At 37.8% G+C, this 16,883-nt stretch overlaps 3 protein-coding genes across 5 annotated transcripts; 1 reads left to right on the forward strand and 2 right to left on the reverse strand.

Annotated features, from left to right (window-relative positions):
- The first annotated feature begins 260 nt into the window (after positions 1–260).
- On the forward strand, positions 261–7,458 carry LOC126800974 (probable E3 ubiquitin-protein ligase ARI8). Its single transcript, XM_050528408.1, has 15 exons — positions 261–548; positions 816–940; positions 1,142–1,247; positions 1,389–1,479; positions 1,898–2,070; positions 2,730–2,834; positions 3,237–3,325; positions 3,939–4,046; positions 4,217–4,307; positions 4,406–4,495; positions 5,142–5,189; positions 5,608–5,679; positions 5,756–5,855; positions 5,931–6,057; positions 6,715–7,458. Exons 1-15 carry the CDS (start codon positions 264–266, stop codon positions 6,986–6,988), a joined length of 1,884 nt encoding a protein of 627 aa, XP_050384365.1. The 5' UTR covers positions 261–263; the 3' UTR covers positions 6,989–7,458.
- Positions 7,459–8,261: 803 nt separating this feature from the next.
- On the reverse strand, positions 8,262–13,479 carry LOC126798207 (gamma-tubulin complex component 2). 2 transcript variants are annotated; one of them, XM_050525096.1, is made up of 19 exons: positions 13,332–13,479; positions 13,068–13,247; positions 12,853–12,984; positions 12,683–12,766; positions 12,506–12,604; positions 12,256–12,347; positions 11,714–11,786; positions 11,459–11,611; positions 11,247–11,366; positions 11,074–11,127; positions 10,558–10,641; positions 10,368–10,442; positions 10,148–10,285; positions 9,815–9,940; positions 9,620–9,727; positions 9,173–9,235; positions 9,004–9,078; positions 8,578–8,738; positions 8,262–8,493 (listed from the first exon to the last, which is right to left on the reverse strand). In XM_050525096.1, exons 1-19 carry the CDS (start codon positions 13,404–13,406, stop codon positions 8,367–8,369), a joined length of 2,019 nt encoding a protein of 672 aa, XP_050381053.1. In that variant the 5' UTR covers positions 13,407–13,479; the 3' UTR covers positions 8,262–8,366. The 2 variants fall into 2 exon arrangements, with proteins under 2 accessions (XP_050381053.1, XP_050381054.1); XM_050525097.1 differs by lacking the exon at positions 11,247–11,366.
- Positions 13,480–13,743: 264 nt separating this feature from the next.
- Positions 13,744–16,861, reverse strand: LOC126797817 (putative metallophosphoesterase At3g03305). Of its 2 annotated transcripts, none has more exons than XM_050524545.1 (4): positions 16,447–16,861; positions 16,089–16,369; positions 14,334–15,896; positions 13,744–14,105 (listed from the first exon to the last, which is right to left on the reverse strand). In XM_050524545.1, the coding sequence occupies exons 1-4, from the start codon at positions 16,700–16,702 to the stop codon at positions 13,986–13,988; spliced, it is 2,220 nt and encodes a 739-aa protein (XP_050380502.1). In that variant the 5' UTR covers positions 16,703–16,861; the 3' UTR covers positions 13,744–13,985. The 2 variants fall into 2 exon arrangements, with proteins under 2 accessions (XP_050380502.1, XP_050380503.1); XM_050524546.1 differs by having other exon boundaries at positions 13,746–14,105; positions 16,089–16,330; positions 16,447–16,847.
- Positions 16,862–16,883: the final 22 nt, after the last annotated feature.

A 16,883-nucleotide genomic window follows, 5' to 3' on the forward strand; every position in this document is an offset into this window, starting at 1 on the left:
ACATATGTGATGCATATGCTTAGTTTTATACAATAAGGTGGGAAAGTTCGTTAACAAATGCAAATAACTTTCGTGTTGTTACAAATAATTTAATTTTAATTTTTTTTCCATGTTCTATTACTCTTTTTCGGGCTCATTAGATTTCATCAGAATCGCTTGTTGTCACTTAAATTAAACTATTTTCCTAAACGCGAAGAAAAGGATGCTCTGTGGAATGAGTGACATTTGAGTTTGACCCTGGAGTTTGGTGTAAATTATCATTTATGCCCCTCTGTGTTCCTCTATTTCGTCCCATCAAACCCGAACCAGCATGCAATTTGGATTTCTCCTTTGTGATTAGGGTTTTGATCATCTTCATCGCACGAATGGATTCAGAGGACGATTTCGGTATGCACGATGCTAACGACGACGACGAGGATTTCTATAGTGGCGGCGACGACGACGCCGCCGCCGCCTCCATGGACAGCGATGATGCTGGCGTTGCCGATTACGAGTTCATTGATAACGACTCTGATGATTCCTATGACGCCGCCTCCCATCGCTACCAGGTTACCTTCTGCTTCTGCTCTTTTACGGATGAAAGAAATCTCAAGATTTTTGCTCTGCTGCTTTTGTCGACTGCTGTTGATTTTGATATTTATGCTGAATATGACATTGGACTCTTAGATCTCTTTTGCCCATTCAGAGGGCAATGCGTACAATGCTTCCATTCCATTTTAATGTTCAAAGTTTGCACTGCTATTAGTATCTTCTATCTCTTTGGCAATGCTCTATCATTATGATTGCTGTTAATTCGTTCCTTTTTTTTGTTGCAGCAAAACTACACCGTTTTGACTGAAGCTGACATTCGTCATCGTCAGGAGGAGGATGTTACAAAGATATCTACAGTGCTTTCCATTTCAAAGGTTGCAGCCAGTATACTGCTCCGCTACTATAATTGGTAAAATGCTGCCACCGACCCTTTGCATATTGTTATTGAATTACATGATCTGGCTTACTGGGAAGTAAGAGTAGTTTGCCTGTTCATTTTGCGTGAGGCTTACCAGTTTGCACAGTTGATTACAATGCGCATATATGATAGGTTTCATGTCATGGTGTATTAATTGTCTCTAAAGAATCTATACTTTTGTTTTTCTCACAGGAGTGTAAGCAAAGTACATGATGAGTGGTTCGCAGATGAAGAAAAGGTTCGCAGGACTGTTGGCTTACCGGAGAAACCAGTCATTGAACACCGTAATGTTAAACAAGTAAGCAGTCTATTCTTCAGGATGGTCATCAAGTTCTTGCATCTTCTTTTGATAGTCAGGGATTTCAGCCACGCGTTTGGTGTTCTGATGCTCCAAAACGTCACATGTTATTCTGATATCACGCTCTTGTTTTTTTGACAGCTTGATTGTGGGATTTGTTTTGACACCTATCCTTGTAAAGAGATGCATGCTGCAGCTTGTGGTCATCCTTTTTGTTTCACATGCTGGGCAGGTTTGATTTACGTGTTACAGCCATTTTCTTTCCACATTCCTCCCATGTTACTATTTGGTTTCTCCATTACTTGGGATTTGTTTATATAAGAGAACTAATTATGTTATGTGGTGAAAGCACTGTTTAGAGCTCTCTTATTTATGCACCTTGCATAGATATATGCTGGTATTATCATAGCTGCACTTTAATTGTTCAGTGGTTTTTTGTTGTCAATCGTACTTATTTATGTTTAACTTTTGTTTGTTGTTGAATATGTGTGGATATGTACAATGTGTCTCCAGTGTACTACATAAGTAATTCATCTTTCTCTATAATGCTACGAGTCTTGTGTAGGTTTTCTGTTGACTGCTTAAAATTTTTATCCAAAAATGTGATTGATTTTGTATATACTTCTTATTTTGCTAATAATCTTTTTTAGGTTATATCGGCACGGCAATTAATGATGGCCCTGGATGTTTAATGTTGCGCTGTCCTGATCCATCTTGTGGTGCTGTCGTTTTCCAAGATATGATTAACGCACTGGCTTCAAATGAAGACAAGGAGAAATTTTCTCGTTACTTTATTAGATCTTACGTCGAGGACAATAGGAAGGTAATATCATGTTGACTAGTGATTTGTCCATGCTTCTAAAACTAGGCAAACTCTGAGGTGATTAACTTGTCAAACGTTGAGAGTTATTATATGGTTAGTCTCTCAGCACCTAGTGACCAGGGAAATTGTAGTGAATCACCATTGGATCTGAACAACCATGGTGGAGAAAGCCTATGAATACTTGTTTTTCGTCCTCCACTAATGTATTCAGATCCAATGGTGAGTGGGCTCAAAGTCTTTATTCACCAGGAAGCAGAACAATAACTATAAGGAATACATGTGTTGTGTCAAAGATCATTTTTCTATGATGACATATGTCTTTATTTAGGCACATACTTAGTTTGGTGACATCGTGTTTGATCATTTGTGAGAAACTGAGCGCAGTAATCATATTGTGAATGCAACTTCATTAATTTGCTGATTAAATCCTGCTGGAGCTTCTAGGGGAAAAAGAACTATGTTTGTTGACATCAAATTCCTATCAAGCAAATGTAAATTTTAATTATTTAATTGACATGTATCATTCGTTCTCATATATTCCTATAATTGCTCTAGTCCACATCATTGGTTCTGTTTTTCTTTACCTACTCTTTGCATAACATTATGTTGAATATTATTATTGTTATTTATTTTGTTGTTGTTGTTGGTTTATTTTGTAGACCAAATGGTGTCCTGCTCCGGGCTGTGATTATGCTATAGATTTTATTGTTGGTAGTGGAAGCTTTGATGTTACATGCCGCTGTTCATATAGCTTTTGCTGGAACGTGAGTGCCTCTGGATTTCTTGTAGATAAGAATCTTTACTGATAATAATTTGAAATGCATATTGAATTATTGATGCTCATCCATCAACGATAAATAGGGGTACCGAACGTCAAATACGATAAGGGTACAAAAGTATTACATTTTTTGTATCTTGTCTTATCAAAATTTTATGTTTCCCTTGGTTTAATATCCATGCTGAACACTTTTAAAAGTACAGATCAGTTTTTCTTCTTTCCTCTTTTGAAGCCATACAAAGTAACTCCTCTCATATTCTTTGTGTATCCATTACACACAGCCTTGGATATCCAGACCTTTGAAGATACTTGCAAAATGTCAGCTGGATATAAATTTGGTGGTATCTGGGCTTTATGTCATATGCTTATTGTGAATTTTACTTTGCAGTGTACTGAAGAAGCTCATCGTCCCGTTGATTGTGGGACAGTGGCCAAGTGGATATTGAAGAACAGTGCTGAATCTGAAAATATGAATTGGTATGGAATACACTAGTACGAAACAAGTTTATTAGATGTGATTCATATGATCGCTGAGAATCTGAGATGATGACTATTTGATAATTTATAGTGGTTATGGCTCAAGTTGAACCATGATATTTGTGCTGGTTTGTTTACTCTTGTCCAAGTGGATATATATACATATATTTGGATTGTGTTATAGTATCAGAATGTTTATAGTTAGATACTGCAGAAATGCCAGTATTAAAAACAGAGTTATGAATTGCTAATAAGCAGAGTCATAATTGATTTTTATTATTATTGAAGAGATAAAGATATCTTTACAAAATCATGACCAAATTTTGTTTCTGGTATAAGTACTTTGCTGCAATCAACAGTAAAGAAAAATAGGTACTTGTCTTTGGTTATTGCAGCGGTCATGGGTTGAAAGATAATATATGTTTCAAGATTCATTCCGTTTTAAATATCTACTATTTAATCTTGAAGATCTATCAAAAAAATCATCCTTGAGATCTCTCTCTCTGGAATTAGTTCAATCTAAACTCCCCAATGCATTATAAACAATGACAGCTTAGTTGTCTGTCTTTATGTATAGACCTAGTTACTAAGTTGTTATGTCTGCTGCATTCAGGATACTGGCTAATTCCAAGCCCTGCCCAAAGTGCAAACGACCAATTGAGAAGAACCAAGGCTGTATGCATATCACCTGCACACCACCTTGTAAATTTGAGTTTTGCTGGTAAGTAATTTTGGAATGGTTTCCTTCTGATTTCTAGTGTGCCTTGATTTTATAAAATGGTATGTGTCACCTAGTCTCCTATTGTCTTCTTGATACACTAAACTTACTATAAGCTGGATATACATTTTCATTATCTTCTGTGAACTCTAAGCATCTATACATGCTTTCAGGCTCTGTCTTGGTGCATGGTCCGAACATGGTGAAAGGACAGGTGGGTTTTATGCCTGCAACCGCTATGAGACTGCAAAGCAGGAAGGAGTGGTATGTTAATGTAGTTTGCAACTCTACTTTGATGATTGAGGGATATTTCTCTTGTATGCAGCACTATTGATTGATTGTTATCATATGGTTATTTACAGTACGATGAGGCAGAGAAACGAAGAGAGATGGCCAAGAACTCTCTAGAAAGGTACACCCATTATTATGAGAGATGGGCAACCAATCAATCGGTATGTACTCGCTTAATAGTTTATTTATAGCTGGTTAACTTAAACATAGCTGGTTTCTGTTGGTCGGATTGATGCTGGAAAGAGAGAGAGAGAGAGAGAGAGAGAGAGAGAGAGAGAGAGAGAGAGAGAGAGAGAGAAACCAAGGCACAACCTTCAATATGATAATTTTCAATTCATTCTAATCTGATTTGAAAGTACAATAGATAGCTAAACTTACAAGCTTCAAAGACAACTCTTAGACTTCTAGAATACCATAAGACTATAAGTGCTCAAACTTATTGATAATAAGACATTAATAGACTCTTAAAACACTAGACTCATAAATTTTCTTGTAACTGAAAATTAACCTGACAAGACTCTTAAACTCCCGTGGAGACTTTCCTTTGGACCAAAAAGGGTTAGCTTAGCCTTTGGCCTCCAAAGAGGATATTTATTTTCCAGCCAGCTTATGGCTGCTCTATCGTGGATGTAGTTGTGGTTCACATCACTCCTTGTCTCCTTGCTTATGAATATTTGTCATCTCTGTTTATGAGACATTTTTTTCCCCAAGGAATGTGTCGACTTCATAGTACAGTATTTTGTTTATACTTGTGAAATAATTTAAGATAAAGCAAGGCCTAAAGTACCTTTTGTATTTTGACTGCAGTCCAGGCAAAAGGCATTAGCAGACTTACAGCAGATGCAATCCGTTCATGTATGTAACCATTTTATCCTCAGATCTTTCTTAATTGATGAAATTGATCCTTATGAGCGTTAGGTTTCCTTGAACTAAGAGATTACTTATTTTTTTCCCTTTCCATATTTCAATAGTGTGTTGTGGTTTAGTTTCTTCAATTTGGTCTCATTGTTTTTGGTGTTTTGCCCTTTTGGTTTCTTCCGTAGTTCTCTTTGTTTAGTGAATTTCATAAGTACTATTCTTTTCATTAGTTAATGCACTGTAAATCATTTCTTTTTAAACTAGTTGGTTGATCTGACTCTAGTTGTCGTTTGTTAGTTCCCTACCCCATATGATGAGTAGAATGTCGTACCTTCCATTTTATAGTAGTACATCTATATTCCCAACTACTTGCTGCTTTTTATTTAACTTAGTCTCACTGTTTGTGTTATTGTAGCTTGAAAAGCTGAGTGATATTCAGTGCCAACCTGAGTCACAGCTGAAGTTCATTACAGAAGCCTGGTTACAGGTACATCACGATCTGTTTTCAACTGAGAGTCTGATAACATAGTTGTTGTTCTTAATTAAATTTTCTATGTTTGCAGATAGTTGAGTGTAGGCGTGTACTGAAATGGACGTATGCCTATGGATATTATTTACCTGAGCACGAACATGCCAAGAGACAGTTTTTTGAATACTTACAAGGTATGTCAGTTTCCTAAACTTCCAAGAGACATTGGATCTTGTCGCTTTATTATGAAATTTTAATTTTATGTGCAGGTGAGGCTGAGTCTGGGTTGGAACGACTTCATCAGTGTGCAGAAAAGGAGCTGCAAGCTTATCTCAACGAAGAAGACCCACCAAAAGATTTCAATGAGTTTCGCACAAAACTTGCCGGATTGACCAGGTATTATGAACTTTGAGGTATTCTGATGAGTACTAGGACTCATATAAGAGATAATTAGCCAAAAATAGGGTAGTTAGAGAATCTCAAGCGGGGATTGCTAAATTTATTGTCAAATTTAGCAATTCCTGGTAGGAATTCTCTTCCAGTAAGGATTGGTAAATAAATTGTTAAATTAAAAAGTTGGTGTTAGAAACCAAAAAAGTGAACGTTGAAATTTGGCCTAAGCTTAAATACAGGAGAGAATTTTTTTGGCAATTATATGTCAATTCTGCTGGACCTACATTTCCCCCAAAAAGTTGCTAGATTTGACCTTTTTTTTTTTTGAAAGGTCAATTCTGCTATAGATACTCTTACCCTCGCTCCTCCAGAAGGTCACGAGTTGGAGACAATACTGAAGGAGGGTAGAATTTATGGGTACTTGATAAAGTGAACCAAGGCTAGATCTGCAAATTTTTATTATGATTGCCATAAGTAATAGGATATTCTCCTCTTCATTTCATGACTCTGCGAGTAGGGATATTGGAAATGAGACAGATACTACACACACCTGTGGATTATGCCACTAGTTCATTTCTGTTTTTAATTTTTCATATTGACATACTTGAACAGTATAGCTTTTCTGCTTATTGATGTAATTGCTCATCTTCAATGAAACAGTGTGACACGAAACTACTTTGAAAATTTAGTTCGAGCTCTGGAGAATGGTCTGTCAGATGTGGACTCTATTGGTGCAAGCAGCAAGGCGGTAATCTCAAAGAGTTTGGGAGGTGCAAGCAGCAAGGGAAGAGGTGGGAGGGGTAAGGCTACAACATCCAGGTCAAGTAGCTCCAATAGAAATATTGATGATTTTGGCCACTGGTCCTGTGAACATTGCACCTTTGCAAATGTGAGGTCAGCCACTGTCTGCCAGATGTGCCAACGACGCCGGTAGGTAATTTGTATTGCAAATTAACCTAGCTGGCTGGCTGTTGGGGCTTGGTTTATTGCCCAGTTGGCTGGCTTCTTGCAGTGAAGTATCAACCTAGTGGGCTACTAGGAAGGAAGGGGTTTCCCATAACCCATGTTTGGAAATTATATATGCAAGGACAAAGAAAGGGTAGGGGGAAGCAAAGAAGAAGACACTGGCTCTGTCTCGTGTTATGGGGATGTTAGCAGTATATAGTTCCTGTTGTTTGTCTGTCTTATCCGTGCCCATCTTGTTTCACGCAAATGTAATTTAATGTAACTTTATTAATTAACTAGTTGCTTATGAAATTGTAGCGAGGTTAAAGCTTCATGTGGTTTGTAACTTGGGGTAAAACTAGTCGGGGGGACAATCTACTGAATTGGCCCCTGCATAGATAAGTATATGTATGTCCTTCCATCTTATCTTGAATACGAACTCCTAGTCTAGATTTTGTAGCCTAATCTCGAAACTAACCTAAACAACCTCTGATGCAAAGTTCTAGTTCAAGTTTCTCATGAGAAAAAAAGGGCTCTATCAACCAAAATCCGCCGTTAGTGGTCAGTGATGAGAAGAATGGAAAACTGGAAAATCACTTGGATGTGTGCCTAGCATTCGACATGAGCTTTGGAAACACGAAGTTCTCATTTAGTATTCTATTTTAGTAGTTATGTCAGTTTTTGATCATATTTTTAGAATTATTTTCATAATTCTATTTATAAATTTCTTAAAACCACACTTAAATTCATTTTAACCTATTATCCCCAAATTGTATCTTAATTATCTTCAAAAGTTCGATATATCTCCCTCATTTAGCAACTACTATGTATATATCTAAACATAAATCTTCTTAATATAGCTATGATATACAATATATATATTTAGCTATGAGTAATTCAAAAATATACTTTTAAAATAACTGAATTGAGATTGCATATTGGAAATTTATTTTCTTAGTGAAAAAAGGCAATTATTTGTATATTATTTTCAATTGCTTTCAACTAAATTTAATAAGGATGGAGTAAATATACTTTTGTTGTAATAATTATACAAATCATTTATATTTCGATATATGCGTAGTGATGTGGAGGACATATATATTGGAGATAAATGAGAGACAATTTGGTGATGATAGGAAAATATGAAACAAAATATAAATTTAAGGAGTCAAGGACTAAAGTGACGAAAATAACCCTGATCAAAACTGACAAAAATACTAAAAAAAGATATAAATGAGAACTTCAAGTACCCAATTGTCCGTTTCAAACATCAGGTACCAAATTGTCCAAGTAGCTATAGGAGGAATTCACCCGAGTAATCAATCAGGACAAAAAAAAAACACAAAGTGATGCAACTGACTCCAGAATTATTGTTCACTTCCGATGCCCAAAATCCACTGTGCAAGATGAGTCAAATATGGTTCTGCTTGGGAACTGCTGCTCAGTATTGGTGCTAGGCTCTGAAGCTCCGCATTGAACTCCCTCTCGAATTTGCTGCAATATAGGGTCACAGAGAGTTAGAGAGTAGCAGAGAATGTGCGTCATTATGTACATCTGCCACACCCACTTCAAACTTACAGAATAGCATCAGTAAAATTGGTATTGCTGGAGCTTATTGATAGTGTCTGACATCGGCTCCGTGATTTCGACTGCTTAGGTTTCTCTGACAGAAGAGAACTTATCAACCACTGTGCAGCTGAAGCATATTGTAGGCAGAGAGCTTTCAGCCTCTCCACTTTCTGCATTTCATAGAATACACTATTAGAAAAAATAGTGAAAAATAGTGAAGACCAAGTTATGAGCACACGGTCAAAACCGACAAAAGGATGTAATCCAAACATGACTTACTCTGTTCCTCCATGAATTCACTTTTTTTCCTTAACTTTTCTATGATTAAAGTCTATTCTTTCCAATTAAAGAGATCTCCGCTGACCTCTTCTATGATATTTTTCTCTACTATAGTTTCGAAGCTATTACGCAAGTAAATCATACAATAAAGCACACCTTTAGAAATTCAGGCAAAAGAAGCAAACATCCTCTCAAGCACTTGTCAAGGAAGAAGTCATGGTGTTGGATGACCTGCATCAGGAAAAGCCTTGTAAGACTAACATGATCTTTCCTTTTCTTTGTGTCAGATGAAGAACCGCAATTTCATAAAAGACAAAGACCAGACCTCATCTATGCTCTTTGCAGTCTGAAGCTTGCTATGCATCACATGCCAATTGGGTTCAAGAACCTGTAAGCAAGAAATTCACTAGTGAAAACGCACAAGGCTTTAACAATTGTAGGCAAAAAATATTTCAGAGTATGTAGAAACAAAAATGCAAAGATTTTCATCTGTCTCCTTCCAGGTGAACATGTTCGAATGAGGGTGCAGGTTGCAATAGCAAGCATGGCCAAGTATCAGATTCAACTATTAACATCCTCGAGTTGTGTTGACAAGCGCCAAACAAAGAAAGCAAACCAACAAAATGCAAAAGGGAATGCAACTAAAAAAAAATACTTGGGATATAGCAAAAAAAAAAAAAAAACTACACTACACTACAGCTATAGCATGGCAAAGGCATCTAAAGACGGAAAAGATACATAGGACACAAATAATTGAGAGAGTAAAACCTGCCTCAAATGTTAGATAATGTAGAAGGCTGTTAATAAATTTAAGCATACTCCGACAGAGGAGAGATGATCTGCGGATGGCGAATCCACGCATGTTCAGGGCACGAACTCCCTGCAAATACATTCTTCCACCAAATTAAGCACAGACGCGAGGCTGCATGACCTGGCAATGTATCATAAAATGGAATTTAGTCTGTACCTGATGCACTTGCCATGCACCACAAAGTTGGCGTTCTACATGCTTACAGTGGAAAAGAAACCGGAAAATCAACTGATACTTTGTTAGGGCTTTCTTAGAGATCACTATAGACAATGGCCACCTAACCTGTAAATAGGAACCAAATGGTCAAACAAAGTATGAGGTCAAATAGTATGACATTCTAATTTTCATAGTGAGGCAAGCTCCAAGGAGAAAATTGACTTCATGAATCTCCTGCCAATTATAAATCATGTAAAGTAATAATAAAAATAATATAAATCCCATCTAGAGCGTTCTTTTAAAAAGATAGACTCACAAAATTTGTCAGCAGACCTTATAATTCAAAGAAAATGTCTCCAGTCCAGTTAAGCTCAGTGGTTCCTCTAGATCATTATCATCAAGAACATTCCTGCTCTGTTCATGATCTTTGAGTTTGAGTGCCCCTAGTCTTCTAAGCAAAGAAGATGTTTCCTGATGTAAAACGGCAAAAAGTATTAAAGCAAAATCTTACTCAGGCGATTTTATATAGGAACAAAACATTACAGCTGTTTACCACACAACATGTTAAGTCCTCATGGCAGGGATCTGCTGCAGCTGCTGTGGTTCGCAAAGCAAGGTCTAGTAGAGACTATATAGCCAGCAACAAGTATATAAATATATATATATATAAGTTACGTCCAACCAGGAAAAATAAAAATAAAGTATTTGCCTGATATGGGCATTGATGAAGATGAAAGACGTACTTGCAGTTTTTCTACAGAAATGTCATCAAGCTTTTTCAAAAGCTCATCCCGAGCAATATCCATGAAATGAACTAAAAAGTCACCCTGTAATAGCATCAGTGTTATCTAATTGACTTGAATAACATTTTTATTGTATCGTAAAACTTTAGGGAAAATATTCTACTTGGTAACTGCATGATAGTATATATTAAACATCACCAGCTCCTTTATACTAAAATACTAAATAGATACCTCCCCTGAAATCTAGACTACAAAACAAGCATGCTGGTGCTTGATGTAGCTAATAGCCGAGTGTTCAAGACCCACCCACAATGTAAAATAAACTTAATCAGAAACATGCACATGCTCACTTACTCAGGCAATATTGAGTGAGTTATCACTGACATAGCACATGACCTGATATAAATGACGGAAGCTTTCCAATCCCAATAGCAGATGAAGCATATATATTCAGTCTAAAACATATTGCAGAGTTACTAATCTATTTCCAAGTTCGTTGGTCATACAGCAGTATACCTGATCAAGAAGAAGATAGTGCTTTATAGATCGTAGCTTTCCCATCAGATCATACTACACGGGAAAAAAAAAGATTTAGACAACTACAAGAACATATTGTTATAAAGATCATGCAGCAGGGACCAACAAGGATAACACATGCACAAAAAAGGTTTATGTTGATTGGGCCTCACCTTTTCTTTGATAAGATTTAAAAGCTCACTGCTGGCAAAGTCATAAGCTGATTTTATACACTCAATATACCGATGATTTGATCCGAAGCTCATCAATTTCGAGTTTTCAGATACAGGGACCTATTTATACAACATAGTTACTGACAGATACTAAAATCGACGGCACAATGGAGTGGAAGGACTGTACAAAAAGTAAGATAATATAGTAGAACCTGAACATGGTGCCCACATTCTCTCATGACATTTAAATATTTTCCGGTGATCAAAATTGTCCCAGCAATATTTGCAAGAAAGCTTGGAATTCCATCCTTAAGGCTGTAACGCTGCCTCCAATACTTGGCATCATAATCTTGAGTGAGGCTTTCCTGTAACACATTAAGCATAAGGCTTTTGATGGGATCACACGAATATAGCTCAATTATATACATTGCACTATACAATTCATGATTGTAAAGCTCTGACAATACCTTCTGAAGAGATTTGTTCTCAGCAATGAAAAATTCATTGTAAGGATCATCAATGACTCCTTCATAGACCCACCTATAAGAAGTTTCATTTCCAAACATTGAGATCAAACAAAGCATCCTTCAAATACAGTAGAGGATAATCCAAGCCTGAAGAGCTCATAAGATTGGATATACAAAAAGAAGGGATATAATGATACTCAAGAAAAAAGTATATAAGGTACGGACATCCGCACCTGAAAATTCTCCTATATATATATAAATATATATAAAAGAAATAATCTGGAGGAGAGAAACGACAATAGTCGTGGAGCAAAATGAAATGCATTTTGTCTAGAATGGGAGCATAAATATAGAGTAGTGCTTGGTCCAATACAGTACGCAAAGAAATTGGGAAAGAACATAATTCATGGGAGCATTTTATGCTTATGTAGTTAAGCAATCACATTTGATAGACGTGTTTGATAGGATGTCAAATATAAGACACTGCTAAGAGAAGTCCCGATTCCCCACGATAAAGAATGGTAGATATTCCAGAAGAGTACCTCTCTAATATACCCAGGTAGGCATTGCTAGCGCAATCAGCCATCTTTTCTAGCAATAACCTCACAGCAGTATCACCAGCCATGGCCTTAGCCTGGAAAAGAGCAGCATTAGAATAAATTAGCAAATAGCAATTGACAAATGAAGAAGCTGAGACAGATATACAAGTAGAGTAAGAGTGCTTACTACTTTCAAACGAAGCAGGAGGAGGTATCCGAATAAAAATTAGGTAAGATAAAGATAAGAAATAACCTGACTCTGCACAAGGTTGAGAACTGCAGAACCTGCAAAATTATTAGCTGAAGCTTTCTGTATTACAGTGGATAGTGCCTGCATAGATCCCATCATAGGCTGAAATACACACAGTAGAGAAATTAGAGAAACCAGAAGGAAAAAAGAAAGAAGGCAAGTGGATTAAAAAGCAGATACCTGACAGTAGTACCACAAGCCTTGCAAGGAGAGTCTTCCAAGTCGAAATTGGTGTTCAAGCTGAGCCACCATAGCCTGGTAATCCTAATAAAAAAAATAATAATGTAGTTACTAAGAAGAGGAGAGCAAGTAAAACACATCAAAGGTATTATGAGGAGGAGAAAAGTTACTAAGAGGAGAGCCCTGAGTGCAGCAGCAAAGGCATGATTAACTAAGCCGTTGTTGAACTGAGATCTGGACTCAACAAAGTGATTGATGAGCATGAAGCTCTGGCAGAGAGGAAACACCCGTTTGGCCAATTCCTGAACAGCCAGTTTCAGTTACAATTCAGCTAAATGTGCAGCAGCCAGCAATGGAAATGGAAAGTGAAATAGTAGAAAGGTACCTGAAGAGCTAGATCCATGGAAGCATCAAGTTGAAAGGTGAAATCAGAGACCCTAGCGCGGGAAATGTAGCGGCCTTGGATACCAACCATGGCAGACAAGAGGTCATCGATCACCACCAGCTCCTGAACGGCTGAATTATAGCACCCAATGGCGTCACTGCAGTCCTTGGTTTTGGTTTCCTGGAGAAAAGCCCAATTTCAGAAACGGGAAAGCTCTAGAGTAAGGTAGAGCAGGGAGGAGCCAAGTAGAGAGAATCGTCATACCTGATGGAAGCGGCCGGTGAGGAAAGGCCTCTCGGAATTCCAGCGAGGTGATGAATTCGAGCCATTAATCTCCATCGCCCTCACTCTCCCTACACTCTTAATTTCTCTCTCTCTCTCTTTTTTCGAGTCTTTTCCCTCGCGTTGGGTCTTTTACCCTTTTTTTTTTGGAAGGAATGAAATAATGAATGACTAGAAGGGACTCTAATAAATCTATTAAGAATTTATTTCAAGAGCGTAAAAGAGATTTAAATACTTTACTCGTCTTGCACTCTTGGTTCTTTTTTCATTTGATACAGATCAAATTCAAATTAGCTCCTATACGATCATATTAAGGTGTGTGACACCACTGAAAAAAATAAATAAATAAATAAACACAATGAGAACTACATCTGAAACATCTGCATCAAATCATATTTCTTTAAAATTATAAAAGAAAAGTTACAGAATTTCCCAGGAAAAAAGATAAGGTTAACTTTTACAGTACAACAAGCAGCTACGCTAACTTCGATTTCTTAATCCCTGGATGTTCGGTGCTTCGGTTGAGCATATTTCTTCCGGCTAGTCAGTCTGCATGACATGAGTCCTACATATTTATGTAACTGAGGACTGCTTACACAGCATATGAGAATGTGAGTACATCTTTGCTCTGCAGTATTACACACTTCTCCTAGTTCTGTAGACAGTATAGGCCAATATTATTGGAATTGTGAGGCTATATCCTGGAAAATTGATTATGGGATTCATCTCGTAAGCTTTCATGAGAACCCTGCAGGTCTGCAATCCAAAGACCAAAAAAAAAAAACACAACATAAGCTACAACTAAAAGATGCAATTCTATTTACAGGAAGCGGAACCATGAAAAGAAAGGAAGAGCAGATGCATGTTTCAGGTAACATCGTGTTAGTAATGGTACTCAAGTACTCAACAGTCCAGATAAATGTAATAATGAACCACCTGAGACATGTATTTCAAGCTAATAAAGAGATATAAAAGGAACCTCACCATAAAATGCTTCCCACAAATAGCAAAGCAAATAACCAAAAGAACTTTCCGAATCCACCGGTCTCCAACACAGGAATTTGATTTTCTACTGCCTCCATAACCATACATTAAAGATCTGTTTCCTTCTTGATCAGGATCATCTTCTTTCTTTCCTGAAAGTGAAAGAACATGTTCCCGGTATATCTGTTTTTCAGCAGCTAAAGCTCCACTGACAATAATAGCAGGAAAAACTACAAACAAGAGATGTGGAAGAACAACCACCATTACATCTGGAGATCCCACGTATTCATGTTTTCCATCTTCATTGAAAGATTGAACCACCCAGCCCATACAGGTCATGTATCCTTTATCCTTGCCGTCAGTGAACACTTGCCCAATGAACCATGGGAATAATACGAGGTAAAATACGTATCCTAATAAACCATACCACGAAAGGGCAACCCTGCAAAGCTCCTGTAAAACCCACACTAATATATTTAGCAAGCCCTTGTTCTTGTAAGCAAAATGCTTATTTGGGAACATGAGGAAAGCTTTTGGAATAAGGAGAATCAAGAGTAAAAAGTATACAGCAGACCACAGCATTGGGTAATATAATGCAGCCCACTGACAACCCATGACCATAAACTCCTTCCATGTCCATGAAAGCTTAGTACTAAGACCATTAACAGAAAACGGCCTCAGATCACTTAATGTCGATCTTCCCATAAAGTCATTTGCTTCTATTTGCAACCAATATCTATCTGGAGATGGATCCTCAAAAGCTCTATAATTCCATCGAGCAATATAAAGGTCTCCCCTGGAGGTGTTATGCTCAAGCTTTATCATGGGTCCCTCCAATACCAAACTCAGATATCCAGGTCTTGTGTCATAAATTTTAGCAGTAACTGAAACAAGTGGAGAAACAGAAAACACCAGGGCTCTAATTGCCTCAAAATATACAAGTCCCCTAGCATGACATTCATATTCATGACTGGATGAAGATGTTGACATGAGCCGTGAATCCAGAGGAAAAGTTGGTAATATGATAGTTTTCTTGGTGCCTAACTTGAAGTCAAGATCAACATATGAAACATGACCTCTATCAATGGCCAAAACTCGCATGGCTCTGCTCCTCCTCCAGTCGCCCATCTCCCACTCCCAGAATTCGTTGGCCGGTGGGGCATCAGTTGAACAATTAACAGGAGGATCAGAAGACAGTTGGTGTACATTAAGCTGGAAAAATTCTGGCAAAAATGGAAACACATGACTTGACTGATGGTGTCTCTTCAAATTTTTACCAAACCTTGCATGCAGGTGGCCGCATATATAAGCAGATATGGATTGATTGAGGAATATATCTTTTAGGCTCTTCCCAGAATGTGAGGTTGCCGAGAATGAAAGAGGGAAATGCCCGAATGCAATCTTGGTGATTGGCTCTTTTGATTGAGAATCCCACTGGGAGAGCTCCATGTCTAAATCAGACAATAGTTGATCAGTGGGATGCCCGAAAAGATTAGTTGGACCTCGAACACCAACAGACATAGTGGTATCAACTCCAACAAATAGATGCTTCTGGTCACCAGTCTGAGAAAGAATGGAGTGTAAAGTTAGGGAAGTAATAGCAAGAAAACATGTATTGACATGCCAGAATCTATGACCAGAGGCTAATGGACTTGCACTTTACAGTTAAAAAGCAGAAGTTGAGTTCAGTACTGAAAGTAGGGGGAATCACACTCACACATGACAAATTAAGAGTGAAATGAACAATATACTGACCTGAAGAGTGACACTGTTAAGATTCCCAGCTCTGCCCAACTGCCCATTGATGCTGTACTTTGAAAAGAAATCAAAGGCACCACCAACGACTGGGACACCAAAGTTATCGTGGTTCCCTCTAAGATCATAGAAGGCACTCTTGTCCAGTCCACTCCTTTCGATAACATTATTCATTACAGACTGGTATTCCGCCCACTCGTCCTCATTTTGTTTCATTGTTAACAAATCCTTGCTTTTCCCGTCTAATGTGGATGGAGATAAGGAAAATGAAACCAGTGTTACTATAGAACAGAAATCAAAACATCTTGATGACTCGGCATCCATCTAATTCAAAACATTTGGAAAGCAGTGAGGTTACCAGTGAGGTCACCAGTGATGAGGACGAGAGAAGGATTGATCATGGAGAGAGCAGGGCCCACAAGGTTGGAGAAGTCGGTTGCTCTTTGGGGATGGTGGACACTGAAATGGAGATCAGAAAGCTGAACCGCCCACACCACAGACTCAGGCGCTCCTTTGACATCGATCACGACGTTCCTCCTACTCGCAGCACAACACAGCGAGGGAATCAGCACCACCATCATAGCCATAACCATCTCCATCGCACTGCCCCCCATCTATTCTCTCATTCATTCATTCATTCATTCTCGGTCTGCGTTTTTAGGGAACTACAGACTTGTACATACTCCTCGCCAAAATAAATAAATATAAAGTAAATAAAATAAATATTACAGCATTACTGAATGGGATGAGAGACAACAATTAACCAAATTTAGAGAGAATAGAGAGAGAGAGAGA

This window comes from Argentina anserina, chromosome 6, assembly GCF_933775445.1.
Source record: "Argentina anserina chromosome 6, drPotAnse1.1, whole genome shotgun sequence".
Lineage (NCBI taxonomy): Eukaryota > Viridiplantae > Streptophyta > Magnoliopsida > Rosales > Rosaceae > Argentina > Argentina anserina.

Bases quoted from the DNA above. Each gene is read 5' to 3' on its own strand.
- LOC126800974 (XM_050528408.1), top strand. From the start codon at position 264: ATGCCCCTCTGTGTTCCTCTATTTCGTCCCATCAAACCCGAACCAGCA. The intron at 2,835-3,236 runs GTGAGTGCCTCT...TTTACTTTGCAG, and splicing joins CATATAGCTTTTGCTGGAAC to TGTACTGAAGAAGCTCATCG. The intron at 6,058-6,714 runs GTATTATGAACT...TCAATGAAACAG, and splicing joins AAACTTGCCGGATTGACCAG to TGTGACACGAAACTACTTTG.
- LOC126798207 (XM_050525096.1), bottom strand. From the start codon at position 13,406: ATGGAGATTAATGGCTCGAATTCATCACCTCGCTGGAATTCCGAGAGG. The intron at 11,128-11,246 runs GTGAGGCCCAAT...TTTCCCGTGTAG, and splicing joins TAAATCTTATCAAAGAAAAG to TATGATCTGATGGGAAAGCT. The intron at 8,739-9,003 runs GTGTGCTTTATT...TATGAAATGCAG, and splicing joins TTTTGCCTGAATTTCTAAAG to AAAGTGGAGAGGCTGAAAGC.
- LOC126797817 (XM_050524545.1), bottom strand. From the start codon at position 16,702: ATGGGGGGCAGTGCGATGGAGATGGTTATGGCTATGATGGTGGTGCTG. The intron at 16,370-16,446 runs GTAACCTCACTG...TCTGTTCTATAG, and splicing joins CATCACTGGTGACCTCACTG to TAACACTGGTTTCATTTTCC. The intron at 15,897-16,088 runs GTCAGTATATTG...ATTCTTTCTCAG, and splicing joins TTAACAGTGTCACTCTTCAG to ACTGGTGACCAGAAGCATCT.